A 17,667-nucleotide genomic window follows, 5' to 3' on the forward strand; every position below is an offset into this window, starting at 1 on the left:
ACTATGGCTATCCCAGGAGGCTGCAACCACAAAAGTTCGCCACCGTTCACAACAAAGTTATAAAGGACATCAAAAAGACTTAGTGCATGTTTTAAACAATGTGATATGAGTCACCCAGTCAAATGCAATACTGTTCAAGGAACAAAATAAAGAAGAGCATTTTAAATGTTATAATATAACTTTACACTGTAGATTCACAGCCAGTTCTAATAAGACGAAGCTGTTATTAACTAATGACTAATGAAGACTTTATACATTACAGTAAAAAGTACTGTAATGGTTAAAAGCTTAAACTTTTTAAAAGTAATGGTAAAAAAGATGCAATGGTTAAAGCTTAAACTTAATCAAAAGGCACACACAAAACAGTGCAAATTAATAACCAGGCAGATTAACAAGAAATTTGATCTACTGTAATAAAAGATCTCCATGCTCCTTTCAGCTTTCATCCTCCAGCAGGCTGGATTTCATGTCAGGCCTCCAGAGGAGGTTTGTACAGCTAAAGCCCTCTGAAGTCACGTATATCTTGGGGCTTTTGGTCGGTACACAGGGCACTTCACCCTGATGTTCTGCCAGTTTGCCTTTATACAGGGACGTCATAGTGGGGCTCATGAAAAGAAACAAAGGAGGATAAAAGGCCTTTAAAGCAGCAGCAAACGGCGGACAAACTGATGTTCCTCGAAACCTTCTTGGCGAGGCTGAGCGCTGGAGTAAAGCAGCTGCTAGCTTTTACAATCACAGCAAATATGTCGAGATCATGAGTCCGCAGAGGGCAGAAAGGGGCCTCAGTCTTTTCGATTGCAAGCAGAAACTAGTCCTATTTCCTAACACAATTGCCTTCATGAAAACATTTGTCTCCATACATGCAGGACATTTCCAAAACATTACTGTACACATTATACCACAGAGAACTACATTACCTTCCCTAACAAAATCACAGCTTCTACAGGAAGAAACACTAGTTATCTAGTGATCTTCCAGCCTAGTGAAGTGGAGTGCATTGCAAGCACATACTGTACATTACAGTAAATTCTGTCATCTACAGTGTTTCCAAATTATTGACATTTGCCTTCTACAGCCATGGCTTAAGCTGGTATTTCCATTATCTCTTGGTATTTCAGCCCACTATCTCAGCTCTCTTTCTAGTTCATTTCAGTCATGGCAATGTCTTATTATAGCCCTGGTGCTGACATGTATTACAGATAAGATAGAAAAATGTGGCCTCCATGGATTCCATTTGCAACTGAAGGTTCTATCCACAAATGATATTTAGCCATATTGGAGTTACACAAGATACAACTTGCTCTTCCTGGATCTTTAAAGCATCCCTAATGACAAAATTCTACATCTGACCACAGAGAATGAAGAAGTCTGAGACTCATCACAGAGGGTTTTAGGATGGTACTGTACGTAAATCGCTTGGTTATTCAAACTGGTCTTTAGCGCCAGATGTTTCTTAAGGAGTGACCTTGGCAAAATAAATGTAATTAACTAAAAGCTTACATTTTCAACCTTGAAGGAGAACAGCTAATATGATATAATAAAAACAACAGTTAGAAGTCATCTACGGTATTTAACTCTCACAGTTAATATTGTGCAGATTATGGTATGTTTTTCTCTATTGTAAGCAACTACTACATTACTACAGCTACAACTCGAGATTGGATCCAATCTTGATTTAATAAAAAGAAAACAAAAGTATAAACTCGCTACTGGATCAGTGATGTTGCAGTATCCATCTCTTGGATATCTGAAAAACACAATTTTTAGAAGTTTCTTTTCCAAGAGGTTCAAAGTGATCCGGAATAAACAGCATTATATAACCCTGTCAGCAAAGCCAGGCGGAGAGATATCCAGTTTAATGTCAGGGGAAAGAAGAATGTCAGCCTGGCGTGTTGATTGAGGAGTCAGCAGCTCACACTTCAAACTATGTAGAGAAATGATGGCTCTTCAAAGGCATTGGGTTTCCCTTATTTTGCTTGGAGTGCACTCACATAAAAACTTGAGCGCTTGTTTTTAGTCAGGCACATAACCTGGGATGATAAGAAAAAGGAAAAATGTATGTTCTGAAATTTCATCAGTATCGAGCAGTAAAGATTATAAATGCTAGATCATTCATTTCCAATTGCACGCTGGAATCACAACGAGATTTTCCTATCTTTTATTCGTACCCAGGGGTTTAAAAAGTACCCCATTGTTTTTGACTTTTTGGAAAGACATTAAAGAGGTTAGTGTTTGGGTGTTGGGCGTCCTTCCACCATTAGATTGAAAAGGATCAGAACAACTAATTAAGAGAGATTTAAATAAGTAGTTTTTTGTCTGAAATAAAAATCCTGTGACTCAGCCCTGACAAATTTCTGTGGCATAAGCAAGAATATGCTTAAAAAAAAACTTTAAAGGGACTTTACAAAAAGGAGACACACAAGCCATACGATGAAAAACAAAACCACTAAAGCAGTGGAACAGAGCTAAGCATTAACAACGGCAGTGATATCGATCCAAGGTGTTATAAACACCGAAATGTAATCTATTCTGATGTGTGAGTTTCACCAGACAGCATGGGATTGAAGCTGAATTAAAACCTATTGATCTGTCTTTTCTGACATGTATCATGCAAGTACTGTGCAGTACTGTAACACTGAGTTTCTGCACCCAGGCGGAGCAATCTGTAGGGTAATGGTGAGAGCCCTGTCCAATTTGTGAAGCACTTCGGGATGAAAAGAGCTATAGTCGGCCCCAGTGAAACTATTATTTATTCAGTGCCAACTCAAAAATAAATGATAGATTCCTAAGTACGCATTTTTTTCCTTTGCTTTTTAATAATTCACATTTTGGGTACGTTCTGGAAATTTTAAAACCATCTTCTCTCTTCTCAGTATAGTCAATTTGTCTTCAAATTGCATAGGGTTGCAATTTGTTTTAAGAGCAGATAACACCTACTATATTTCAGGAGATTTTATGACCACAAAATAAAGTGCAGGACCAGTGTAAGCCTTATCTATCATTGCAGGGCACAGAAGGCTCTGGAATTAGACAGAAGGTACAATAAAGATGATTAATGTGAAAATGTTGGTGCAGTATTTGTAGCAGTGATGTTTTCCAATTATTAACTGCAAAAGAGGTTTCTTTGACATTTCAGCAGTTATGATCACCACCAAATGTTTCTCAGCAGCTCATCGTAGCAATAAACAATAAAGGTTTCCTTTTTTGTTAAAACAAGTTCTAAAAAACAATGATAACAAGACAAAAGAGTAAGTGCAGTATATCAGTATAAGTCCAGATATTAGATACAATGTCTTAGATACAAACATTAGATACAAAACTTGGTTTAAGCATTAAGGCTCAGAACCAATAGCTCACAGTTACAAGAAACATTTTTTTTTCTCAACATCATTATTGAAGAACATATTTAAACATGAAATAAAAAATATGAATAAGCACATGAATACTTGACTAGTAGTAATCCCTGTGCATCTGGATACACCATTTTCAAGTACTGTAATAGAAACCTGCTCAAAACAGGACTATACACAACTCATAGAGCTGTGTTCTAATAATACCATCAGGTCTTGAGAAAGCACTCTTCATGCTGGGTGTTGCAATTCTACCAACACCGCATTTCAAAAGTCCTGAAATGAAGTAGAAGTTCCTTTAACATGCATGGAAAGCAACACTACACAATGAACTACAGTTCATTATATCAAACATGCAACCTGAACAGCAGGCACTCTGAGAAACATTGCTCCTGTGAGGGTTCTTTCACATATGTAAAAAGAACCCTGAATGATAGTATGTGGTTAACTTAATACAGTATATTTAAAAAGTTATACTACAAGTGGTGCTGTCTGTGTACTAAGCAATACAATCCCAAGTATGGTTTAAATAAATAATAATAATAATAACAATAATAATAATAATAATAATGTAACATGCCCAAGGAATAGGAATAATTCAGAGTACTCAATTCACTAACAAAAAGGTTTTGCTACAATTCATTAAAACTACTTGAGCTGAAGGCAGAAAACAGCTCTGTGAGACTTGTGAGGCAACACTTCTGTATTCAGCTCAAATTTACCTAAAGAATGTCATTCACACATGGGTTCCAAGTTGGCAAAATCCTTTAACCAGTGTCATCTATGCTCCTACCATCTATGCTTCTATGTTTCTTTGAAATTTGTGAAATGTATTTGGCTATTCCTCACCAAACAATGGTTCAGAGAACTACACAACCTTTTTGTTGTTTTTTGTTTTGCTGATAGTGTTCTTAGAGAAAATATTAGTTGCTTTTCACTTCCTTACAAACTTCTGCACATAATGCTCACAAAATTACAGTAGTTATTTCCTTCATAGCCCTGTTGTGTCAGAAAAGCCTTAAATTACCAATGTAAAAGGGAAAAATATTTCAAAACAAAAAGGGAAAGTAAAAACCCCAACTGCTATAGTAGGCTAGAAGTCTCCTTTTAGCTCTCTTTAAATGTAACATCTCTAGCTTTCACAAGGTTCTATACTTGCCTTGAGATAATATGACCTTGACTGATCAACAGAAAGGGACTGGAACCCTAACTCATCCAGAAACACATCTTTAGAGAAGCAAGGAGCCGTGACAGTGGATGTGTTACTGTCTTCTTCAGCGACACAAGGCATACAACATGTGCATTCAACGTTTAAAGGCACATTAAAAGGTTAGAATTGTGCTCTAAAAACAACAGTTCTGAACAGTAGAACAACAGGTCAGATCACTTTATTGGCCATATACAATTCCTTGCATTAGGAATTTGTCTTTTCTCATACCCCAACTTGCTCTCCATGAGACACACAGACAGGGAGAGAACCTTGGGGTCAGAGCGCAGGGTCTGCCACTTATAAGGCGCCCCTGGAGCAGCTGGGGTTAAGGGCCTTGCTCAGGGGCCCAATGGAGTAGGATTCCTCTGCCGGCTAAAAAAAAGCGTAAACAACAATACAATAGCTATTCTTTTTGGCAATCTCACTTAAAAAATGTTAGTGATCGCATATACTGTAAATCATAAGATTTAATGAAAGCCCTGCCATTAAAAAATTATGAAACATTTTTTTTTGAGACTACAAGCAGGAGAATAACCACTCTTGTCTTTTCAGATGGAAAGGAAAACACCACTTAATTAAGGCAGCCAATTGTTAACCTGATTCCTGGAAAATGGCGTCTTATTTCCATCGTCTTAATGTAACTATTAAATGACTGTGAGAGCGACTGCAAGCATAAGAAGTGTCAGGCATCTCAAGTTCTTTGCCCACAGGCAATCTGCCCTCTGCACAGTCCAGCCCTTAAAAAAGCAAAGTGGTAGAGTGGTGTAACACTGTAGTAGTGTAATGATTTATACTGGAGAGTGATTTATAAAGGTGTGTAGCTCACATGTGCCAAAAAAGCATTAACCAGGGCACCCTGGGAAAAAGTCCCACATTGCCTGTGATTGTTTGGATAATTTTAATTAATTCCGAGCGGAGAGGCGCATGAATCAGAGACTATTTCTGTAGACGTTTAGGAATTGGGGGATTATATCACATCATCAGGAGTGTGCTACTAAAACATGTGTCCTCTTAATACAGTATTTACTGTAGGTTTACTCTTCTTGCTACTGCAACACCAGGGATGTTAAAACTGCAATAACAAGAGAACGTTTTAACCACATTCTCTAGGCATGGCATGTTATACATTACCGAGTTTGCGAGTTCCATTAGATTGTTTCAATTATATACACACCTCATTTGTAATCGCCATACTGTGTCACTACATTTCAGTTCACAGTGATGACACCTGTGTTCACATGGCTAGACACAGAAATACGAATCACAGTGAAATCAAACTAACCCAGGTCTACATACAGACAACACTGGGAAGCCACCGTGACACAATTTACTCAAAGGGAGGTTTAAGATCCAGGCAGTAATGAGATAGTAGAGGTCCATTTGTATCTGAGTCATCTGCTCTTTTCTCAACACCTAAACAAAGAATGTTTTATAAACTAGGATGTGCAATTTATCACCAGACTGACTATACTGCAGGCCTCATAAGATTTGTTGATGATCTCCTGTGCTTTTCTGACAAAACAATGGCAGGTCTCAATAAGTGCCACACACTGGCTATTAAAGTCCCGAGCTGGGCGCAGTACAGCACCGGAGGTAGCATCGTCACAATTAACTTATGGAAATGCACAGATGAAGGGATCTGCTGGCAGCTACTGCAGAGTGTCCCCTTTTATTTGACTGCAGTGGAAAGAAGCCATGAATATACTACAGTATATCACTTCTCATATCACCACGTCCTTGCCAACAAACACACAAACAACACAACCACGTCAATCGTCCCATCACACCTTTAGTCCACAGAAGCCCGAGCTGCGTCACCTTTCGAGTTTGTGTACGGCCCTAGTTTAATTAGCAGAATCTTGCCTGAAGAAAGTGGGTGATGTTTTAAAATGTGATTTTATCAACCTGTTTTATACATAACTACCACTAGCCAGGGGGCCACGGTGTCCCCGAAACACAAAACACCAAAACACAATGCCCCTGGCATGGCACGCTGATTGTTGGGAAATGGTTTTCATCTTGCCTTGCACTGTGACTGTCTCACACACTCTCCATTTAAAGAGCTGCACGCATGAACACATGCTTCAACTCATGAAATCACTATTCAGTACAGGCTTGTTGTTCTCGGCTTTCTCTTCATTACATTCGAAGTGTGACCGAACAAAGGTTAGAGCACAGAACTAGGCCGACACAAAGACGTATCAACGTTTAGTGAAGAGCAGAGTAGTCCACTGAGTACAGTTCGCTCCGTGAAGCCCTCTGCCTAGCTGCTATTTTAAAGAAATGCAGAATTAAAAATAGTACAGTGAATCCACAGAGAGATTAAATCTACAGTAGTTGAAACAACCAGCAATATACAGTGAAAAAGAGAAGGGGCGTTCTATGAGGACAACTGCAGTATACACCCCAGTACCAAAACATCTGAGATGCCCTACTCCAACAGGAAACTCCTCATTCACCTAGGCTCATGAAGATGCTCTGATCTTTGAACTTGTACCTCCTTTTACCTGGAATATAATATTTCCAACCAAAAACATTATTGATACAGTATTTCATGTTGACGGTTTGGCAAAAAAAAATCAATCAAGTGCTATAAGTCAGGACCAGTTTCCACTAGTTAAACAACAGGTAAGATATTAATCCTTTGCAGTCCACAAAATAAATTCTTATTTTGAAACGTGAAATATTGACATATGATGCATTTGTAAAAAAATCTATACAGTACTAATTGTTCAGTGCCTAACTAAATAAGTGAGCAAGTTAAAGCTGGCTTCCAGGACTATAACATTAATGTCATTCTGAACTAATACACACTTAGCCTTTCAAAAGCTTTGGTTTTTAATCAAATCCGTTTAGGTCTCATATAGAATTGTTATAAAAATTCCTCACTATTCGGGGTTTTTTTCTGGGGTAATACAAAAATATTAAAACGTCATTAAAAGTATTGTGTCACGCTCTCTCTTTCCCCTGCTTTTCAGTGTTGCCGTCGTACAGTAGAGGTCACGCTAAGCAGTCGTTAGCGCTGTCTGCACAAGTGACGGGACCATTGTGTTTACTGTACCGGTCAGGCCATGGGGTTCTGACTGCCGTCTCCCAGTGCCTCTGCCCTGGTCCTTGCGTTTCTTGCTCCCTCTGAGGCTGCCAAATCGCTTCATGGGTCGCGGCAGGCAATGAAACAGCAGTCAGGGCTAATCATGCCCGCTCTGGGGGTTTTTGAGAGCAGAAGTATTCTACACCTTGGGTCTGGTGTCCTCTGGAGCCCAAAAAAAAAAACATCAGCCAAACAGAACCATTTTCCAAAGGGATGGAATAAGATTTCCTTTTCCTGCCAACACCCGCACACGAAAGGCCACCACAAGCCCACAGAAATACTAAGTTTCCAAGGAGGGTCTTCTGGAGATCGATTCACAGCTTCTTGCCTTCAGGAGTCCCTCTCACCTCTTTGGCAATGCTCTGAAGTTTTGCTAGTCAGCTTTTTTTGGGGGTGGACACAAGAATGTGCTCAAGACGACTAAAAAAAAAAAAAAAAAAAAAGTCACACGCCCTTCAAAAAAGCTGCTGCCCCACACAGACACTCTCCCAAGCGCGGCGCTGCACAAGCGCCAGCTACGTCTCTCTTCCAATACACTGGGAACTCCCCCTGCCAGAGCTGCTGGTGCAAATTGTCAAGTGCAGCTGTGCATGATGTCTCTTTAAAATAGCCTGCAGGGCAAGAGGCTGTAAAAGGAAACCACAGTGCGCACAGGCAGTCCTTGCCAGGGATTGGCTAGCTAGTGCACCCCCTCCTTTGCTCCCCCAACAATCATCACCTTCTTCTTCTTCTTCTTTTTTTTTCATAGTGACTTGGAATATCACATGCCTCCTGTGATTAATTTCTCTCCGGGTCTAATGCTTTGATTCAGCCTTAAGCATCTAAGGCTGAATGAGCAAGAGTGAACAGGTTGTGGTGCCCTTGTGGGTATGGAGCTCTAGGGAGCTATGTGAGTGGGAAATGCCTCCACACAAGCACATCTTCACACACAGATACTATGAAGAGGCTCCTGCGTGCACTATCTCCTTGTACAGGACCACTAGCAGGTACTGTAACTAAGCACAGGGGAACACAAAGCAGAAACACAGTGACCATGGGGTAAATTTTCAGTCTGCACTACTTGTAACCTTGACTATGAGGCAAGGTCTGCGAATGCCATTTTAGTCATCTGCGCTTCATTATTTATCAGTGCTGCATGTGGAGGTTGGCAAAACCCGAAACTAAATAAAACTACAGCCCTTACGGAGCTTAACAAGGCATTGGCCTCTAATTTTTTTCAGGCCCCAGAAAAGGGGGGAAATTACTTCTTCTGATATTGTCAGTGCTTCCACAATGTGGAACTAAAACTCGATTTCCTGACCTCCACTCCATTACAAGCTTTCCAGTCCCTCATGTGCTGATGCATCTCCACAGCATGACGCTGCCACCAGCACGTTTGACTATAGGGATGGTGTGGACTGGGAGATTCTAGCTGTGCTGCGTCTGTGCCAGATGTAACAGTTTGTACTTAAAAAAAAAGTTCCAATTTGATCTAACCTGACCACCACCTCATCTACATATTTTTGCAGGATCCCTCAGATGTTTTGTAACAATCTAAATGCAGGATCTGAGACGTCCTTTTTCAGTTCCATAGAAGTCCTCTTTGTGGAATAATTAGGAGATTACTGATGCATATTTTCTCCTTATTCAGCCACTGAACTCTGTACCTCTCTCTGAAAGTTATCTGCCTCACAGTGGCATCCCTCACCAGTTTCTGGTACACTAAAACCGGATCTATGGTTTTTAATGACATTATCCCTTACTTTTAACACTTTTTAGCATCCATGATTGAATCTTTGCTTGAAAATCCCGACCTCACCGAGGAAGATCACAGAGACGGGTGTTTTTTTTTAAATTATGGCGGCAACATTTAAAGCGATAAAATGTAAAACTGCGCAAGGATCAAAACATTTTCGCAAGCCACTGTGTAATTATAATTCTGCCAAACCCAAAGGTAGCGTCCTGCAGATATTAATTAAGTTCAATATAAAATAGGGCTTTTCTACAAAAAAACCTATTCCAATGGACAACCTTTCCTGAAATGGCAGGTTTTATAATATCTTCAAATCCATGTTTTTTCCCATGTGTACCCAGCAATGAAACAGCTTGATCAACACCTGTGTCTTCATTCAACCTTGGGGTGCCATACTGCACATTGATCTTTGTTTGCAATCTAAATATTAACTTTATTTCATGAATAATGCAATAGCTCAACAGTGCTATTACCTCTGCAGATAACTAATGATTAAATCATTTTAGTGCACTGTACCTGATGCTTTTTTCACATTTAAATAGACAAGAAGAAAGAAAATCCATTCTTAATTAATTTTTAACAATATCATACAGTGCTACTTGACAGTATGCAAATCCTTCATTTTTCATTGGACGAATTAATCTGAAAAATCTTTTCTCTGAACTCAACAATACAGATAATGGACATACATATCGTACAAAAACATGTTTTTTATTTAAAAAACATGTTTATACATGTATAACACAAACTATAGATCCCTGTCTGCCTATTAATTCAATAAGCGGGGGCAAATACTTTAGTGGGTACAACAGCAACCCAACATTTCCTATGGTTACTAATCAGTGTCTCACATCTGCTTTGAGGATGTTTTGCCTATTTGTCCTTGAGAAACTGCCTCAGCTGCTGCAAGTTTGTTGGCTATCTTGCATGAACAAGCCACTTCAGGTGTTGCCACAACATTTCTATTGGGTTAAGATCTGTACCTGGCCATTCTAAAAACACCAATACCAAACATTCCTTCCTCTCAATCCATTTCTTTGGTATATTTGCTAGATTTAGGTCACTGTCATGCTGGATGACCATTTTTTTGGGCTGAATTTCAACTCGTGGACAGAGGGCCCGACGTTCTCCTCCACAATATTTTGGTATGCCTCATAATTCATAGTCCCCTCAATAATGGGAAATCATCTAGGTCCGGGGGCAGAAAACCAGCCCCAAACCTTGACACTCCCACCACCATGCTCGACAGTGGGGATGGGGTTATTTCGGTGGCAGGTTTTCACCAAACATGGCATTTTTTCGTTGTGGCCAAAAAGATCAATTGTAGGCTCATCCACCCAGAGAACATTCTTTGCAAGAATCTACAGGATCATCCAGAAGGTCTTTTACAAACCTAAGACAAGCAGCACTGTTCTTTTTTGAGAGCAATGGCTGTTCAACCTCTGTTGTATTGTTGAGGATGAACAAGGCTGCAGCAAGAGAGGCTTGTAGATTCCTGGGTGTGGTTCCGGGGTCCTTTTGGATGACCTGTATGAGTTTTCGTGCTGCTCTGTGGGATCATTTTGAAATGCAGCCACATTTAAAGTCAGTGTGGTCTTAAATTTTCTCCATTTGTTAACTATTTGTCTCGCAGTAGACTGATGCTTTCATAAATGTTTTCCTTTGCATTTATAACCCTCTCCAGACTAATTGGCACTTACCTTTATATACTGTAGTACAGGGCCTACCTGTACCAAACATTTTCCTCATGATTGGCTCTTTGATTGGTTAACTTGACAGCTAATTATTTTAGAACCCGGTTACATTTACTTCATTGACTGAGCTAATTAACCTTTTGGTTCACTTACACAATTCTTAATTCTTATTTACCTATTTTTCTATTAAATGTACAGTATGTGTTCCTCTAAATAATACAATAATAATAATAATAATAATAATAATAATAATAATAATAATAATAATAATTTGTGGATATAAACCCTTTATTTTAGAAATACAAGGGCTAGTTTTGGTTAAACAAGGATTTTATAATAAAAATGTTAGATTTAAAGAAGTTTCAAGCAGCTACTTTTACTTTATGATTAATAAAATCTTAATTTACAGAATTAAAAATAATTAATAGAAATCTGCACCAATAGTAAAGAATTGGCAATTATCTGCCAACTAAGCTTTTAGACAAGTTTAGCTAAGCCTTAAAAATTATCGTGCAAAACAAACAAGTTAATCTTCTCTAAAACCCTCAACCCCCCAACTTCTTCAAAGCAACAAGGTTAGAAACAGGAAACAAATTAAGAAGCTTGGAACCAAAAAGCAATTAAAATAACATAATGTCAGTCAGCACAGAACTGCGTGAGAAATGTCCTTGACTTAACCTATCAACATGGTCAACTCTAATGATTTTAGATTCTTGAAAACCTTTTAAGTTATTTTGTTTTTATATACAGTACATAAACAGTTACTTTATTTTGTGCACTCTTTAGTTATTTTAAGAACTGTATGAAAGAAAGAAATATCAGGGATGAATGGCAAACTGCCACATTAAAGAAGCAAGGTAACTTAATTGAAGGAGAGTTCTGTTACTTGAAGCTTATATAACCTTAGCAGGGTATTTAAGACACCCTGTCCTTCATAGAAGAATATGTCTTCATATTCCGCAATAAGGCTTTAAACATTAGAAAGATTAACCTTTCATACTCTTAGATTCCAAAGACCAAGGTCTTAACTTTCTTTTACATATTAATAGAACTATTAAGGAAGGACGTAAGAATAGTTGATGAATGGATACTATAAAGTAACAGTGTACACTTAGACTTTGAACGTATATTTTATCATAAGAGAAAATCAAAATCTGACCCAGCTCACTTTTGTAAGATGAACTGTCCCCATATCACCCATGGTGACAGGGTGACCCGAGTTGTTCTCGTTTTATTTTTCTTATATGTTTATATTTGTATGTATTATTTAACTAAAGAACGCTTGGCATTCACAATACGTACAAATACACCACAACAGTCTGAAAATGTTATTGATCTTGTACAAGATTTCAGCAACCACTTCAAACCACTGTAAAGCTATCAGATGCAGATTTAATTGGCATATCTGCTTTGCCATGAGATGCTGGATGCAAGAGTCCTCTCTTGTCTGTGAGGCACTTTAGGGTTCCTGGGGTGGACAGCCAAAAGACGTGGTATTATTACAAAGATCTCCATGTAATGCAACTTATGAGTACTTTAGCAAAGTACTTTGTGTTATATTGATATTCTTACAAAACAAACTGAGGTATTGGCCTTTGAACAGCGCGTTATTAGTTTTTGCGGAGGGGGGGTTCATGTTGCATGCTTTTCTTAACATTTGAGGGGTTTACTACAGATGAATCTAAAATGTGGGTGAACTCTCCCTCTCCCCTACCCTGAAAGCAGGGCTCTGGACCTCACTCAAACTGATACAAAATCGCTGTAAAGGCAGGGGTTTTCTTCTCTTAAGCTGACAGGGGCCTCTCACATTCACCAAGGTGCTTACTGAGGTGCCAAGGAGCTGGAGAAAATGACCTTTTACAGGGCTGAAAGGAGGCTGGCAGCGCCAGACTGGCACTAGTGTGGCTGCCGTTCCTCCAGCCCTGTGAAATTCCTGTTTCTACAGGTTTCTCTCTCCCCTAGGAGTTCCATCAGTCCCTTCAAGTTTTAAGCCTAGTAAACATTTGCACTTCTTGCATCCAGGATGTAGTTGTAAAGAATGAATACACAGATATGAATACTGCGGCAGCCAAAAGTCACCGTTGTGAGCGGTGTAAAAGCTGAGTGGTTAAGCCTAAAAAGTTTAAAACAGTTTGGAGCTTTATAGTTGAATTCTGATTATGATCAGGTCACCTTGGCTCTGGAGTCTCTCCAAATGTTTTCATGCCAATGGTCCGGTATAAAATAAACGTGATCTTATAAACTGCAAGAGGCAAGCTGGGGAGATGTGTGAAGGTCTCTTGACAACTGATGCAACCCAAGTTGCACTTGTCAGTCCTGAAGAAATTGTATTTTTTTAAAAATGGGTTAGGCCATTAATCACGCGCACAAAAACCTCACTTTAAGGAGAGCTGGTAGAACTGAGAAACCAGGAACGGATTTGCCTGTCACCCAATCACCTTCCCTTCTTTTTGTCACTACAGTACGTGAATCTTAAGACACGGCTTATCTTGGTGGTTCCTGGCAGAGGACTTCGCTGTAACACCAGTCACTAAAGGGAAGATGACAAGATGGCAAAACAAAGCGTGCCTTAAAAGAACTCCCATGCGATTTACGAAAGAAAATTAAAGAACCTATTCTTCACGGAACACCTGGCAAGCGGGGGAAAGTTTTAAGTTGTAACAAGTGCCAGGAAAAAGGACGTGCTCTCAGGCGGGGGCATACGCTTCAGTGAACGAGAGGCATTTGGACACATTTAATCCTGCCACAGACGAAAACAGAAGGGGCCAAGTATTTCAGATAAAAAAAAAGAAAATCAGATTTAATTGAAATGTCAGTCCACCTACCCGTTGCAAATTCCTAACACAGTTATACGCAACAAGCTGGGTACAAACCATAAACTGATTTCAACCACGGTCAGTGTGGCTTTTGCAATTGAAGGATGCTTCAAGCCACAAACAACTTAACATCACTGTGCTACACCTATTACTAGCTCCTGCTACTTTGACTTATAGGAGCAATAGAGGAGAGACGTTTATAGCTGATGCAGACCTGTGTACATTGTAGTTTGAGTGGCAGAGCTGCATCAGTGTCTGTTGGCTGGAAAGCAACAAATAAAGATGAATTCCAGTGTGAAAATTAGAAAGGAGACATATGCTGTTCCTGCAGTTAAGTCTTCGAGTGCTCTGGTCACCTATCTTAACACCCAAAACAACGCGTTTCTTCTTTTTACTTTTCCGTATGGAATTAACCTATACTTGCTCCTGTGTAAAATGCGGTATTGTGGCGATGTGAAACACAAACACTATTTACTTCACTATCTGCACACCTGTCTACAAGGGTATGATGAATATACAGTGCATTATACTAATGAGACAGTTCTACTCAATGAAGGCAATTGTACATTTTAAAAAAAAAGTCAAAAGGTGACTAGGATTGAGTGTTTTAATCCAGTCTGTTGAGCACAATTTCACACTTGGCCCATATTTGTGAACATTTGGTTGACAGTTACATCTATATGGTCATAAAAAATCCATTTGCTCATTTAATGTCCATTTATCAAGTGATAAGTCCATTTATCCTTCCTCTGTAACGTTCCATAATCAAAGATGTTACTGCAGGTGACATGAGCTTTCTTTGTAAAAAAGAAATACAATATGTTTAAATACAAGCTACAAGCAAAAAAAGGGGTTGATATGGTATACTGAAAATACAAATGATGTTTTTATTTCAAAATGAGTTTATATTTTGTTCTCCCATCACCCTGGTTCATTAAAGGAAATAAATGTTGATGAAATAGTTGCTGATTATAATAAAAAATATATAAAACATATTAAATATACAAAGAGTTTTTTGTGAAATTATTAAAAGCAGTGAAGAAAAGAAATGGGGTTAGGCGTGATTTTTGAAGTATGTTAAACAGAAAATGCTCTCCAGGGCTTACAGTGCAACTGTCACAATGTACATCATTTAGAGATGCGCAGGTACAATATATATTAATCAATTTCGTGGACAAACTGTTCATTAAAAGCTTCCATTGGCTTGAACTGTCATAACATATCAAATAACATGATTTGACAAGAGTGCTCCATATTGATGAGATTAAGATTTTAAATCCAAGTTCAATGATTTAGCTCATATATAGCTACTGTCTGTTATGTTGGCTCATAAAAGCTTTGGTAAAGGGCCATTATAAAACAATAAAATAAGGTACAGAGTTGAAAAAGATTAAGAAAGTAATAAACTGTGAATTCGAATCATTAGTATTAAATGCTTCATCAAAAGGGTAGCTGGCATGAACAGTTCATAGATTACCAATGACCTTCTTTAAGGTCCTGGCATTCGGAAGATAAATATTTCTTTGTGGGCTCTTTGGAAAGGATGAAATGTACTTAACTGACCCATTGACACTAGCTGGGCTAGAGGAATGCAATTCATTCATATTCACTATTTATGGCTGCCGTACTGGCTGCTAAATTGTGCTGTACAGTAGGGCTTGAGATAAGTGAGAAATTCACACTTCGGGGTTATCCAAAAGTGATGACACTGTCTGAATATTTCTAGCAACTGTCACGCCCTCTGCAGCCAGAGGGCGCTCCTTCTCTGTCCTGTCCTTAGTTTCCGGTCTGCTGTCCTTCCTGTCCCTCTCTTTCCCTTGGGCTATATATTTCCGGGTCTTGCACTCTGTCCTCGCTCAGCATTGACGTTCGGATGTCCTGAGACCCGCCTAGCACCAGGGCGCCCCACGTCCGCTCCCTGAGGGCACAGGTTTCTATACGGCATTCCTGAACTCTTTGCACTAATGAGTCCGGGCCTTTTTCCCGTCTCGCCGCTACGCATATGGGTCTTTTTCCGCTCTCCTACCCCCCACGGGTAGTCCCTTTGGACGTCCGTGACAGCAACAGTATATATATTAAGTTTCCAAAACAAAAGAGGACACATTTTATGAACTATGTGGTTCACAATAACTTTCTATGCGGGATCCATCTAGGCACACTAGGCTACAAAAGCTCCTTGTGAGTCAGATGTACTTGTTAGATAAAGACGAAACCCAGCTGTTTGTGCGTCAAGGCCTACCGTGATATAGCTGTACAGTATTCCAAATGTCGGGCATAGAATGAATCTGAAACTAACAGACTGATAGAATCTATAAACGAACGCAAAGCATGCATCACAGATGTATAGCTTGTATTACTTCCACCTGTGGCCACACATTACAAGCCAGTGACTTTCAAAGAAGACACCCTCTTGATTAACCTTGTTTATTTCAAGCATTAATTACAATAATGAATTTGCTTTTTTCACGTCTTTTCAATAAAATGTCAGTGCACATGCCTTGTGAAATGTCATTTACTTGATAATAAATGTGATTTCCCCGGTACTGTATAAGAGCTTTAAAGTTTTTTTTAAGGTTCAGTAAATATATATTACACGATGAAAAAGCTCACCTTGACCACTGAACTTTGAAGACGGTCAAAGATTAAAGTAATAATTTTAAAGAAATGCTCCTTTTCCTTTTTTTTAAAATGTGATTAGGTCTAAAGCATACATTAAGTGAAGAAAATTCTTAACAAAGACATTCCTTTTGTCAGCATTGTAATATTCCTGAAAATCATTAATAAATAAAACTGAACTAATTATTAGATTTAGAATTTTTGGTACAAATTTAAGGGCTCATTTGTTTCTAAATATTTCTGCAGGCAAACAGGTATTACAACATGGAAAATGAGTTTGCACAGTTAATACTACAGTCTCCTGCATTTAAGATCTCAATATTAAAAATGCTAGATACCACCTACTGGCAGAATTGCAAATTTCATTCATGTCAGTTTTCCAAGGACATTGTTACAGTGTTGACTTTGTGCCAGCTGTCAAAGATACTGAGTCTTGATGTTAAATATCAATGTAAACAAAGAAAACAATTGCCCACACATTGCCTGTGGTAATACATACAGTATTAATTTGTTACATGTCAAGAAGAAACAGTCATTAGCAGTCACTGTACCTCACAAAAGAATGAGTAATACAGCAAAAGAGAAGAAACACCGATGCAGGGAATGATGTGACTAAACGGATTAATCTCAAGATTTATGGCGAAGTAAAGTGCATTCATTGTTGCCTTTCATTGCTCAGAATAAAACGAAGAAGCAAAACATTGTGTGTATCTGGGTCACAGCCTAAACCAGACTTTGAAAACAGGAAGAGAAGGGGCAGAGCATTATCAGGTGTGTTAGAAGTCAGAAAAACAAAAACCATGCAAATCTGTGAAGAATACACTGGAGACAAGCGAGATAATAATCTGAAAGATCCTATACACGTGCTTCTATAAATTTCACAAAAAGGAGGCATGACGATATATTTCTTCTTCTCCTCAGCAGGGAGTGGGAAGCTTGTCCACAGTGATAGGAACATACAGGGAGCAAAGTACTGGCATAACTTAAAATAAAACATCCCTCACAGCTAAAACAGGGCCGAAAATCACCTACAACCAATTGCATTACCTAAAATACAGGACCAGAGCTACACTGGAATAAGAAAGTGAACGTATTTGTAATTGTAACTGCGACGAAAGGTGTGTCCCCCAAATACGGTTCTGAATATTTATGCTGTTG

The 17,667-nt window shown here is 38.8% G+C and overlaps 1 protein-coding gene across 5 annotated transcripts in view; it reads right to left on the bottom strand.

The window, feature by feature from the left end:
* The window catches only part of prkag2a (protein kinase, AMP-activated, gamma 2 non-catalytic subunit a), a 129,303-nt gene that overhangs the window by 57,029 nt on the left and 54,607 nt on the right, over positions 1–17,667 (bottom strand). The window contains exon 1 of one of the 5 annotated variants that reach the window (XM_015354695.2): positions 7,622–8,236. The exons of the other annotated variants lie outside the window; for them this stretch is intronic. Coding sequence (XP_015210181.1) covers positions 7,622–7,715 — 94 coding nt within the window. The 5' untranslated portion in view covers positions 7,716–8,236. Of the gene's footprint in view, positions 1–7,621; positions 8,237–17,667 lie in introns of those variants that run through there. 5 annotated transcript variants of the gene reach the window in all.

Source organism: Lepisosteus oculatus, chromosome 6 (assembly GCF_040954835.1).
Source record: "Lepisosteus oculatus isolate fLepOcu1 chromosome 6, fLepOcu1.hap2, whole genome shotgun sequence".
Taxonomy (NCBI): domain Eukaryota; kingdom Metazoa; phylum Chordata; class Actinopteri; order Semionotiformes; family Lepisosteidae; genus Lepisosteus; species Lepisosteus oculatus.